At 40.1% G+C, this 13880-nt stretch overlaps 1 protein-coding gene across 3 annotated transcripts in view; it reads right to left on the minus strand.

The window, feature by feature from the left end:
- MAPK9 (mitogen-activated protein kinase 9) overlaps nucleotides 1-13880 on the minus strand; it is a 51671-nt gene that overhangs the window by 31796 nt on the left and 5995 nt on the right. For all 3 annotated transcript variants that reach the window (XM_057708154.1, XM_057708155.1, XM_057708156.1), the window contains exon 2: nucleotides 7558-7728. In XM_057708154.1, the coding sequence (XP_057564137.1) occupies nucleotides 7558-7679 (122 nt within the window). In that variant the 5' untranslated portion in view covers nucleotides 7680-7728. The remainder of the gene's footprint in view (nucleotides 1-7557; nucleotides 7729-13880) is intronic.

The following is a 13880-nucleotide window of genomic DNA, read 5'->3' on the forward strand; positions in this document are numbered from 1 at the left end:
TTTCATTTTCCACCATAAATTTCTGATACTGTCTTTTATCATCCTGAACATAACTTTTTGGAAGTTTGGATCCAATAATGACAATGACCCCTGTGGATCTGTTTCTTTTCTCTGTTGTTTGTGCTGGATTTTGTGAATGTTGTCTAATCTCCTTATGTGACTAGTTATTTTTGATCACGTGCTGGACCTTGAACTTGCAAACTGTTTGCTATCTAGAAATAATTTGATATCCAGTATGATGCTATCTTCCTCCAGGTAGAATTTACATTTATTTCTGTTGGGTACCTGGGGGCACTAGCAATTTGGGCTCACCTTACTTTGAGTTCAGCAAATGAGATGATGTGAAGCTAGGTGGCAGTGTCTGCAAGGGCCTGTTTCTTTCTGGTTTATTCTCACTTCTAGGATGCAGCCCTTTATTGAATCCAATTAAAGCAAAGGAAGTTCACTAAGCCCCTTTAGAGGGCCCTGGACTCCAATCCCTGTCTCCTGTAGCCCCACAAGGCAGTCCAAAGGACTCTCCATCTCTCAGCTGCCCACTCCAGAATTTTCAAATTGCCCACAAAGGAAAGACCACCCCAAATCCTGGGCTCCTCTTACTAAGCTTCTCCTTCCCAAGATACTGGCCTAATAATTCTTCATTTACTTACTCGCTCTCTAGGGGCAAATGCTGACCATGGGGGTGGGAATGTTGGAAGCCAACTAGCAAAACTGTCTCATAGACACATTTTTAATTAACATCCCTATTTCTAGCCACCTGTTTCATCTTTGTTTTCTGTATCTGGCATCTCTATAGCCACAACCTCTCTGGAGTTCTACTACAGGTAAGTTCTCTTTGTGGCAAATGTCTCATTTACTTATTCTCACTTCCTTTGCAGAAACTTGTTAAATGCTCTCATAGCCACTGATTACTGCCCTCCAGGTCTCTTTGTTTAGGTGTCTGATACACCATTTCAAGTTAGAAATTCCAAACCATACATTTTATAGAGGTGTAACTATTAAGGCCCATGAAGATGCAATGATTTGCCCAGGATCACTAAGAAGTACTGCTATGAGGATCTGAGCTGGACTTCGAGCTCAATTCTCCTGAATCATAGCCTTCCTGTGCCTCACACCGTATTATCTTCTTTATCACAAAAATGTTGTGGACATTATGTTTATTTATATATACTAATAGAAAATAAAACAGTGAAAGAACAGGCCAACATTCATGCTTGTACAGAATCAAAGGAAGCAAAAAGGAATGAGAGTTATACCAACTGTTACACGTTAAGGTTGTAACTGTCACTTCTAAGTACTGTCAGATCTAATATTAAACACTTTTTTTTAAAAGTTAAATACTTCATAAAAGATGCTCAAAACACACACACACACAAAGATGCTCAACATTTCTAATCATTAGAGAAATGCAAATCAAAACCACAATGAGGTATCACCTCACACCAGTAAGAATGGCCATCATTAAACAGTCTACAAATAACAAATGCTGGAGAGGGTGTGGAGAAAAGGGAACCCTCCTACACTGCTGGTGGAAATGTCAGTTGGTGCAGCCACTATGGAGAACAGTATGGAGATTCTTCAAAAAACTAAAAATAGAGCTGCCATGTGATCCAGCAGTCCCACTCCTGGGCATATATCCAGACAAACTATAATTCAAAAGATACACGCACCCCTGTGTTCATAGCAGCACTATTCACAATAGCTAAGACATGGAAACAATCTAAACGTCCATCTACAGATAAAAGGAAAAAAGATTTGGGACATATATACAATGGAATACTACTCAGCCATAGAAAAAAGTACGAAATAATGCCATTTGCAGCAACATGGATGGAACTAAAGATTATCATACTAAGTGAAGCAAGTCAAAAAGAGACAAATACCATAAGATATCACTTATATGTGGAATCTAAAATATGACACAAATAAACATTTATGAAACAGAAACAGACGCAAAGACAAAGAGAACAGACTTGTGGTTGCCAAGGGGGAGATGGGTGGGAGAGGGATGGAGTGGGAATTTGGGGTTAGCAGATGTAAACTATTATATACAGACTGGATAAACAACAAGGTCCTACTGTATAGCACATAGAACTATATTCAATATTCTATGATAAACCTTAATGGAAAAGAATATTAAAAAAATACATATATATGTATAACTGAATCACTTTTCTGTACAGCAAAAATTAACACTGTAAATCAACTATATTTCAATTAAAAATATTTTTTTAAAAAGCAAAAAAAACCCCAAAACTTAAGCACTTCATAGAACTGTTTCATAAAACAAACAGTCCTTACTACTTTGGTTAAATAGCTTGAGATTTTAGAACAAGAGAGAAAAACTGAATATCTACACGAAAGAAATGTACACATATTTTCCCCATAGTTTTAAAATGTTGTAATTACTTAATTCTATTAATAACTTAATTTTATAAATACTTCAAATACAAAACATTTTAAAACTTACTTCCTAATTATTTTACTAACAGTTTTAACGAACAACAAAAACACAGAAACAAATAAATCAGACAATTGTAAAAACAATTCAATATTAAGAGTTCAGAATATTTTATTTGGTTCCCAGCTCCTCCATTTAATCCTCTACCAGTACCTGCACTTTGGTTAACCTGCACACCTGTCCCTACGTCTTTATAAAGCTCTAGTTTAAACAGATGATTAACAAGTTTTGTAAACCATGTATTATTGCTACTATGATATTTTATTTCTTAAAAATGTAAAAATACACATATATTAGTTTCCTATTGTTGCTATAACACATGACCACAGAAATCTGGTTTAAAACACAAATTTATTATCTTACAGTTCTGGACAGTGTGTGCATATGTGCATCAATCAAGCATTTGGTTCGATCAGAGAGGAGGTTCTATTCCAAGCATGAGCTGAGATTATCTGGAATAGTGTCTGGACAGAACAGCAGGGTTTCAGAGGAGACTCCAACCAGGAGATGCAGTGGGGACAAAGTGACGGGCGTGGGAAAGAACCTGTCATTTGCAGAGAAGAGACCTCTGGAGAGAAGAGGTTATCTAAAAGTTAGGGCTCCATGGTGGGGATACTGAGGCCCCTCCATCACGGATAAGGAAGAAAGGAGTCTGACTGGCACCATTCATAGTTTCTTGCTCTATCTAAACAGTAGAACAAGGTAAAAGACCCTCTCCTTGCACCTCATTCAAAAAGAACACTCTTCTTATTTTAAGGACCTTAAAGCATAATGCCAGTATCTAAGACGCAGAGCAGGAAAAAAATCCTCTGAAGACACATGGGGGAAATATCATGGGAAAAGTTTCCCTCTTGTTGGTGCGGGACTACCGCTGCCAGCACCACTACTGCTTGCAGTTCAGTGGGACCGCGAAGCCTCAGGCCTAGAAGGAAGGTGAGCAGCAATCACCCACCTTCCTGGCTGAGAGGAAGCCAGCACAAACTCTGGTAAAAAGTAGCAGTAAAGTAATAATGGAAACCAGGTCTCCAAGCATCTAGGCCCAGCTCTCACGACGGCACCTCGTCTAAAAGCCAAAAGAAAACATTCCAGAAGTCTAAGAATAATTTTCATAATTGCACAAACATTTCTAAAAGAAAATACCAGTAATCTGAATCAAGTTAACTAACCCCTTTTCCACACATCAGTAAAGTTACCCCAACTAAAACGTTTTGATTTGGTAATGAATAACTGGCTTGGGTTACAAAGTTAAGTGAATAAGCACACCAGAAATCATAAACTGTTAGTTGTGCAGGGCTCATTAGGAGCTGCCTTAATCAGTTCAAAGTGATGACGTCTTTCTTGAGCAGAAAAGGGTGAAACCCAGTTTTTGACCTTTCCTTAAAATCAAAATTCAGGCCACAGAAATGGGGATTTGCAAGACATGAAATTTAGGATGGGGTTAAAATTTTAGCCTTTACGTGTATGTGAGGTGAAAGTTGCTTCTACAACTGTTAATAAAATTGTCATAAAATTATTTAAATGAAAATACTCAGAGTCAAGTGAAAGTACAGTTACAATTATGTCAACGTGTAACCTGAGTTACAAGAAAATGACAACATATTTTAATGCATAATAGAACATGAAAATATTATATATAATTCTATAGTGTCAGGGGTTAAAAATCCATTTAAAAATGACAAATATCCTTAATGTAAGGCATCTTTTAGTCTTTTTTTTTTCCAAAAAAATTTTATGAAGGGGAGAGTCACATAAACATAAAATGAACCACTGTAAAGTGAACACTTCAGTAGCATTCAACACATTCAGTGTTGTGCAATCACCCACCACCTTTAAGTAACCCCAACGATTTTCATCACCCCAAAAGGAAACTCCATACACCTTATAAAGCTGCTCCCCATTCCTCTCCCCTCCCCCCGCTCCTGTGAATCACCAACCAGCATCTTTCCCTATGGATTTGCCTACTTTGGATATTTCACATAAATGGATGGATATAATACTGCCTTTTGTGTCTGGCTTCCTTCACTTAGTATGTTTTTGAGGATCACCTATGTCTTGGCATATATCAGTGCTTCGTTTCTTTTTATGAATAATATTCCATGTATGTATATAACACAACTTGTGTGTCCATTCATTTATTGATGGACATCTGGGCTGTTTCCACCTACTGGCTACTGTGAGTAGTGCTGCTGTGAACATTTGTATACAAGTCTTCTTTGCACATCTGTTTTTAATTCTTTTGAGAATATCTCTAGGAGTGTTCACTGGGTCATATAATAATTCTCTGTTTAACTTGATGAGGAACCGTCAAACTGTTTTCCACAAGCGGCTGCACCAGTTTACGTTCTCACTAGCAACGTATGAGGTTTCTAATGTCTTCACACCCTCACCAACATTTGTTATGTTCCATTTTGGTGACTGTAGCCACCTAGTGGGTGTGAAGTAGTACCTCACTGTGGTTTTGATTTGCATTTCCCAAGTGACTAACAATGAGCATCTTTTCATGTGTTTATTGGCCATAAATCTTCTTTGGGGAAATGTCTATTCAAGTCCTTTGCTTGTTTTTTTTGTTTTGTTTTGTTTTTTAAATTGGGTTGTTTGATGTGAACCTACTGTATAGCACAGGGAGCTCAACTCAATGCTGGTGACCTAAATGGGAAGAAAATCCAAAAAGGAGGGGATACATGTATACATATAGATGATTCACTTTGCTGTACAGCAGAAAATAACACAACATTGTAAAGCAACTATACTCCAATTTAAAAAAAAGATGCTTTTACCTAAAAATAAATAAACAAACAAATTGGGTTGTTTGTTTGCTGTTGAGTTGTAGGAGTTCTTTATATTCTAAATATTAGACTCTTACCAAATATATGATTTGAAAATATTTTCCCATTTATGAGTTGCGTTTTCACTCTCTTGACAGTGTTCTTTGATGCACAAAAATTTTTAATTTTGATGAAGTCCAATTTTTTCTTTTGTTGCTCATGCTTTTGGTGTCATTTCTAAGAATTCAAAGTCATCAAGCTTCCCCCTTTGTTTTCTTCTAAGAGTTTTATGGTTTTAACTCTTATATTTAGACCATCAATCCATTTTGAGTTAACTTTCTACATGATGTGAGGTAGGAGTCTAACTTCATCCTTTTGCATGTGAATACCCAGTTGTCCTGGCACCATTTGTTGAAGAGACTGTTCTTTCCCCATTGAATAATCTTGGCACCCTTTTTGAAAATCAACTGACCACAGATGTATGGGTTTATTTCTGGATTCTTATTTTTTAAAAATTCAGAACTTTCAATCCTATAATTCTACCCTTGCTTTTACCAGAGGAGGTTTAGCTTATAATTGTATATTTGGGAGCCTTCATTTCAAAACTATAGTTTTTTAATGAAAAATATATACCACAAGTGAGTAATTTCATTATTAAACATTTCTTTAAAAAATAAAGATGAGAAGTAGAATATGCAAACTGGAAATTAAAACTAATCTCTGAAAAACAGTAGTTTTTAAAGTAGCATGTGATTTTATTGTTATTTACCATGCTGTAATGAAGTCATTAATTTTAACAGCCTGCCCCTTATAAAGCCCTCCATTTTACAATTAATTATGAATGTCTAGTCAACCTTCTCTTTTTTTTTTTCATTCAATCTTTATTGGAGTATAATAGCTTTACACTGTTGTGTCAGTTTCCGCTGTACAACAAAGCAAATCAGCTGTGTTTATACATGTATCCCCACATCCCCTCCCTCTTAGTCAACCTCTTAATGTGGTTATTACATTAAATGTCCTTGATACCAGTATTGCTTAATTCCCTATGTCAAATTACCATCCAGTTCCAAATAAGAGATGGGTTATAAATCAAAAGAATATTTTATTGTCTACAGCTGTTTACTGACATCAAAGTACCCTGATATGAACCATCCATTCACTTTAAGACTTCTCCTGGCACGCTGGATGTAAGTACCTATCAGCATATTATCAACTGAAAGTTAAGATCACCACTATTTTAGATGTAAGCCAGGCATTCCTTCCAAACAGCCCCTTGTCCCTCATTAGTTTTTCTGGGAATCTCTTAACCACCATCTCCTCTCCAGCTCCCAGGGCCTCTAACTACCTAGGCCGAAGAAAACAACTAACTGCCCTGATCACATGTCTCTACAACAGAGGATCAATTACTAACTACTGATGCAGATTTTCTAAACCCAACATCCCTAATAAAAATATAAACTCTCCTAACAGAATATCCAAGAGTTCTCTTTTATCTTGAATCCCCTTTACCTACAAGCTGTAATCATTGGGTGTTTAGCTTTACCACAGTTACTTTTAGATGCAAAGACAATCTTGTTTTTTATTGATCAAAAAAAAGAAGAAAAGACTGCCCAGAAAACTAAGGGATAAAAAGCTTGGGAAGTGCTGATAACTGTAGTCTAGAAAACATGTGAAAAACTTTACCTTTAGCTGGCCAGTGATGTCGCGGCAGCTGACTGTCTTACCAAGCAAGAGACTAAGGTTCAGGGTCAGACCAACGGTTCTGACGTCCTGGGCTGGACACATAGTTGAAGTGAGACACCAGGGAAGAGACGGCCAGCCCAACCCCTCATACGGCATCCCTTCCTGGTTAATCCATGGGGTGATAATGACACTGACTGGCCTCATCCTGCCAATGAAGGCCAAGGCACTGCAATGCCGGCGCCTAGAAATGAATAGGAGTGATTGGGAATAAAAGGGGGAGGGGGGGAAAGGTGGCCAGGATGAAGAAATGAATAAAACTCCAAATTTCTGTTACAACTCACTGTCATACCTATTACTCTAATATCATAATGACAGAGGGAATGGGAAAGAAGAAAAAGAGCAAAGAAACACAGAAAAAAGAAAAATTGCTACCTATTTAAACTTATGCAGCATTCTAAGAATTTGAGTTTGTATCCTACAATCTGACTACATATAATTAGAGCAAGAGGTTGATTCGGTTTAGCTTATAAACCTAGAGCAAAGAAAAGAGTATTTTTATCATCAGTGTTTCTAAATTCTGACCACTTTGATCTATTTTTATTATATTACAATCAAACCTCAGTCTACACTATTGAAACAGACCATACTTACCAAACAATTCCTTGAGCTCCAGAGCCAATTGGTTTCAACTGCTGGTAACGTTTTAGGACAGTGAAAGTTGAGTCTGCCACTTGTACACTGTAAAACTGACTATCACATTTACTGTCACTCATGATGTAGTGTCATATAATATTCCGAAGGGCTGGTACAGTCATCAGATTCCTTGAAAGAAAAACAGAATGAACATGCGTCCTTACTAAAATTGTACATGCATAGCTCACTTAACAGCGTTTCAAATTTATTGGTATATAAGACAATGTGGCTGTAAGTTGATAAACTCAGTTAGACCAAAGTTCTGAACTTAAGCAACACACAAAAAACGCAAAGACAATTTAATGGAACAAGGCTATCAGGAAAGGAAGGAACTCTGAGACCTGCATGACCACATCTTAAGGGACTGCATTAGGAAATTACCATCTTTGGAGAAAAGCATTTGCACATTTTTACAGCTGTGACCAGACCACCTCACTATGTGATTCCCATCAGCTTGCGTACTGTGGGATTAGATTATGCCGAGCTGTCTCGACCAGAGATGGAGGCCCTCTGAAGATGTTGTCAAATGAACATGTCTACAATTCATATTCATGCAGAAAAACAAATGGAGCAGTCTACAACTTCAGGTTAAAGTGACGAACCAGGAAGCAAGTCCAATGCCAAAGAGACTGTAAAAGCGGTAAGTTAAAGAACAACAGGATGTTGGAGGCCTGGTGACACCTGTGTGTGCCATGCATGTTCGTGAGTTCCTACCTTGTGAGGTGGTCCCGGGGCTGGCCTACATTCTCTGCACCCCATATCACGAGTGGGCTTCAATATACACAGCCATAGACAGAGAACTCTTGTCGTAACCTATAGTCAATAACATGGACTCTGTGATGCTATCCATGAGGTATAAGTATAAATTGGCAACCCCAGAGCAGCCTTTTTGTGGTTTAGACAGTAGGCTGAGATTCCTACACTGCAGGAGCCTGTATGATTTTATACAGAAAACAAAGGAAACAGAAATTGGCAGGCAGCTACCTTTACTCAGTTCCCTGGCTCTTGTCTGACAATGTTTATTCAAAAGTTAGCAAGCTAATTACATTGGTTATTTTTTAAAAGTTAAGAAGCCAACAATAAATTATTTACATAAATATTCTACCCTGTTTAAAAACACAGAATTTAAATTTTATTCTACAGCTCCCCCAAATTCCTGGCTGTTCTAACACCTAATATTTGATGTCTACCCACTGAGTTTTTTGGAGTGATAATACGTATTTCAACACGATGTCTAGGACTTCTATTAAACATGGAAATAAACTGATTAATACCAAGCCTGAACAAAGAATTTAAATCAGATGAATAGTTTCTCCAACTGACTGTGGCTTCACGCTTTGCCATTCTCAGGGCAGTGGCCAAGGCACAGCTGTTGGTACCACAGCCATTCTGACCAAGAGCTGCTGCACAATGGCTGGGGATGGCCTCTGGGAGGTCAGCGCTGCACTAGATAAACTAACACACTGCGCACAGTCACCGACAGGGATCATCAGCCCTGTGTTACACTGGAGAGACCCAAGGCTAGGTGAGCTGGCCGTGCCATGCTCCTCTCACAGGGGGCCCTAAGCTCGAGGAGGGTAAGGGCAGATCTGTCTTGCTCATCGTGGCGCCCTGTCCTCCCAGGACAGGAGGACAGGGCGGGCCTGGACCCTGGGACAGAGTGAACATTCAATATACCTCTGCTGGTCTGACCCATAACACTGTATCTAATGGTTCCTTCATGGTGATGCTCCATTTTACTGACATCTGAAGGAATATCCTTTACTTAATTTATTTAGTTTTTAAGAGGCTGAGACAATTCATCCCAACATTTACAGGATGCCTTTGCACAAGAAAGTGATAAATAATACAGAAGACATAGCAAGATTAATCAGGAACTGGTCTTGAAGCAGCACCTAATTCACTATTTGGGGGAGAAGTGTGAGGAATGAGTCTGTTATCTAAATTGTAAAATAAGTTACAAAGAGGTAAGGGCCATAAGCAAAATGTAAACAAAGCTGAAAGGCAAAAGAGGTCCTACCCACCAGCAGGGGTGCAGAAGACAAGAAGAGTTTCATGGAGGAGGTGGCATTTGCCCTGCATGGTTTTGCCAGAGACAGAGCAGAAGCACAGAGCTCAAACTGACTGTGCTCAGATGTGGTGAACTGCTCAGCTTGACTAGCGGAGCACAGCTGCAAAGGCTCAGAAACAGACTCAGGGAAGAGGCAGGAGCCACTACAACCTGCTGTTTCTTTGCCATATTGTAATGCACCAGCAATGCTGGTCACTCATAAAGCATTTCTTGAGCACCACTGTGGACCAGGTCCCTTGCAAGAACAGCCAGCGTGCCTGCCTTCTGGGTTTCAAGCCTACAGGGTGTACACTGTGGTTACACTCAGACGAGAATGAATACAAGGAGAGCCCTAAATGCAGAAGGACGGAGGTTTAGGGTGTGGGGAAAAGAGGTAGCATGTGCAGAGAGCTGGACCTGCCTTCTAAGCATGACAAGTCATTTGAGATTTGGTTTTGCTGGGTCATGGGGGAAAAAAACTGGAGAGAGAAAACAAGGCCAGATCACCATGGGCCCTGGAAGCTGCTCCGAGCCGCCTGGGCCTGAGAGCTGCGGAGGCATCAGAGCATGAGAGGCATGGGCTTGGACATGGTTTTCAGAGAGGTCATTTGGGAAGCTGAAGAAGGGTTGGATTTGAATGGGTAGGACTCAAAACAAGCAGACCTGACAAAAATGGCAGGACTGTGACAGGTGGGGCAAAGAAAGAAATGCACAGCTTGGAGGAAAAATGCATGTGACCTGTTGCCCTGCAGGAGATGGGGAGAAGTAAAGGTGAAACAGCTGGAGGTAAGCAGGAGATAGCTGCAGAGTCAGGAAGTTCGGCTTTGGACAAGTTAAGTCTGAAGTGGCCAAGGAACAGTGTAACAAGCCCAGGCTGCTGACCAACTCCAGGATCCACTCCTCCCTGTTTCAGTAATAGAAGCCACCCTATTCCAGTTGGACAAATGGATACTCAACTAGAGATGACATCTGGCCACTTTCCTAGCAGCCAGGTATGGCCAGATGACCAACCTTTAGCTAATGAAACGTGAGCAGAAGTGATGTATCCTACTTCCAGATCATTTTTTAAACAGAAAGCTGCTTGCCTTCCAATCTATCTCTCTCCCTTGCTGTTGGCTGGAGGAACAGAGGTCACAAACCCAGAGATGGAAGTCACATGCTGAAGATGCTAGAGTCACCCACTAGCCAGAGTCCTGAATGACCCTGTGGCACAGAGCTGGCCCCGATTCTGGTCCACCTGCCCACATGAGACTGGCACAAATTAATCTCAACCTTATTGAACAACTCTGGAACTCTCTCTGCTATAGCTGTTGTAACCTATACTCTGACTGGTACAGTATTAGGTTAGCTTTTGTAAATTTGGGGAGTACATTACATCATTAGGTCAATAATTAATATAATTTCATCTCAAGATTTTAAATAATTTTAAAATTAAAATAAGTTGCCCTTATTAGGCAGAAAAAAAAATCACCTAAGAGAAAATCTATTAAAGCCATCTCCTCAGTCAAGCTTGGGCTTCACGAGCTTCATGAGAGCAAGAGAAAGAACACCAAGCCAAACTAAGAAAGCATGTAATTTAGCTATTAATGAAATCAACTCTCTTGAGATTGTGTTTTAACAAAATTGACTTCTGGGTTTCAGAAGACAATTTACAAATTGGGAGGTGTAAGAATCCTTCATGCAACCACATTACCAACACACTGAAGGTGCAGTCCCTGCCTTAAGTTCTTTCCTCACCAGCAGGTGCTGGTTCCTCACCTCGGCTCCCAGCAGTGGGACCCAGTGCCCACCATTCTGCACAGTCACTCGGCTTCTGCAGGTCTGCCTCTGCCTCCCTCCACAGGCCAGGAGCTCCTCAAAAGCACGGAGGGCCTGTCTTCCCTCTCATACGAAAGTGTTCAATGCCCACCAATGACCTACTGAAAAGGCTCCTAAGGGGACACACTCTGCTCCTATAGACCTGAGTATGGTGAGTGCATGTCTTGAGGTTAGGAATCAGCACGGCCTTTGCTAAAGGCACCTGACTCACGTTCACACCCTCCCCACTTACCATACTGCTTCAATGAATGCTTGTTAAATGAAATGCTCCAATCGAAAATCTGACCTGTAAAATCTACCCACTCTATAAATAAACATTGGGCAGGAGGAACATTCCTACCTGTTTAAAGCCTAGAGTAAGAAATGCTTTAAAATGTTTCTTTCTGTACTTCTAGTATTCTAAATATAAGCAATACATGTACTGTAAATATAATACTAAATCTGATTAATTTTTCTAAATAAAAATATTAGCTCTAACTACAGCTGTACACAGTTATAAAATTTTAAAGCTGGAAAGAACATACAATCCGAGTCGTGTGGGGCTGAGTTCTCCCAACAAACATTTCCTGATGGGCTCCTGTGCGCCAAGCATGAGGTAGGGGTTGTCAATGGAGTACTCATCAGACAGTCCCTTCCCTCAAACCACCAACTGCGTAATTATCACACCATGTAGGAAGTGTCCTAGGGGTACGCACAAGCTGCACGGCAGAAGCCCAGCAGAGTGGTATCCAGAGGGCAGAGAGAGAGAACAAGTGGAATGTGTGAGTGAGAGCTGCATGTAAAGGAAGGCTTCCAGGAGGAGTCAAGACCTACGTGCAAGTTAAGCATCAACCTACTTATGATGAAACAGGTACTTTCACATATGCTGGTGAGAACTGTAAACTGGTAAAACATTTTTTGGAAGTAAAATAGGTAATACCTAAGGAAAAATTTAAATGCACATGACTCCTAACCTGGCAACTACAATTCTATAAGTGCATCTGACAAATATACATGTACAAATATTCAAAGGTACTCGTGCAAGGATGTTTGTAGCACTGCTTGTAACAGGAAAAAAACTATAAGTAACCTAAAAAGTACCCTTGGAATGACTGAATAAATTATGGCATAAAAGTATAACAAAGCCATTAAAAACAACGCACTGACTTTATGCACTGACATGGAAAGACGTATAAGCTATATAAGTAAATAAAGCAACTTAAAGAAGAGTGCATACAGTAAATGCCAACGTATGGAAAAATACACAAACACATGCACCCCCCTCCAGCCCCCCCCGCCCCACAATATGCTAGCAAGTGCAGAGAAACAGTGGGAAATGAGACTTTCATTCTTGCCATTATAACTTTCTGTTCTTTTTTTTTTTTTAACCTATGCACATATTTCACATTTTAAAAACTCACTCTGACACGTTTATAGAGAACGGGTTTGAGGCAAATGAGATTGAAGGCAGGAAGGCAAGTGGGCCGGGCTCTGAGTACACAGTTATAAACGTTCTCCTAACAGCCTGTGAGGTACGCAGTACTATCCTCACTCTGAAAATGAGAAAACAACTTGAAAACAGTAAGGAACTTGCCCAGATTCTCAGCTGGAAAGCGGCACGGCTTGGATTTGAATTGAGGTGCACAATATCCGTGTTCTTCCCAATAGAGTACTATAATATTTCTAATTTTGCTTAGGAAGTAAAGTGGTTGTCCAAGGGCTAGTCAGGACCAGGCCAGCATAACACAGACTTTCACATCCCATCCTGCTGGCTTCACCCCACCATGACACTTTTCTTCTGACGAGGAAGATAACTCAGTGATCCACAGAGTCAGACCTTTAACCACAGTAAACACCCAGCACATTCAATATTTAAATTAATTGACTGCTGTGATTAAAAGCAGATTTTCACAATCACCCTCTTTGTTTCAATGCTTGCCGCTGAAAGTTTTAATCAAATTGTTCTTCTTACCTACTTTAATTCGTATTAAAAATAGCACAGCACAACACCTTCCTCTTCCTTAGATAACCGAAAACCTCACAGCATCTCAGGGCCATTCTTCTGAACATCAGTTCTTGACATCACGTCACTCCCAGCTGGATGCTAAGGACACAGCAAGGATTCCTCCTGCCGGCCCCTTGTAGTCGTCAGTCTCCCTACCTCCAGCCCCAGTGCCCAGTGTTGTGAGGAAAGGCCTCACTGCTCCCCAGACACACCAACAGTCCAAGTGCTCGCCCAGCCTCCATTCCTGATACCTGCAAACCACTGTACACATGCTACATTAGAAAGAAAGATCTGTCCACATGAAAACCTTTATGTGAATGCTCACAGCAGCTGTATTTGTAATAGTTCAAAACTGGAAACAATCCAGATGTCCTTCAGGGGGTGAATGGTTAAACCAACTGCTGTACATCCACACCGTGGACCACCATC

Source organism: Hippopotamus amphibius, chromosome 15 (assembly GCF_030028045.1).
Source record: "Hippopotamus amphibius kiboko isolate mHipAmp2 chromosome 15, mHipAmp2.hap2, whole genome shotgun sequence".
Lineage (NCBI taxonomy): Eukaryota > Metazoa > Chordata > Mammalia > Artiodactyla > Hippopotamidae > Hippopotamus > Hippopotamus amphibius.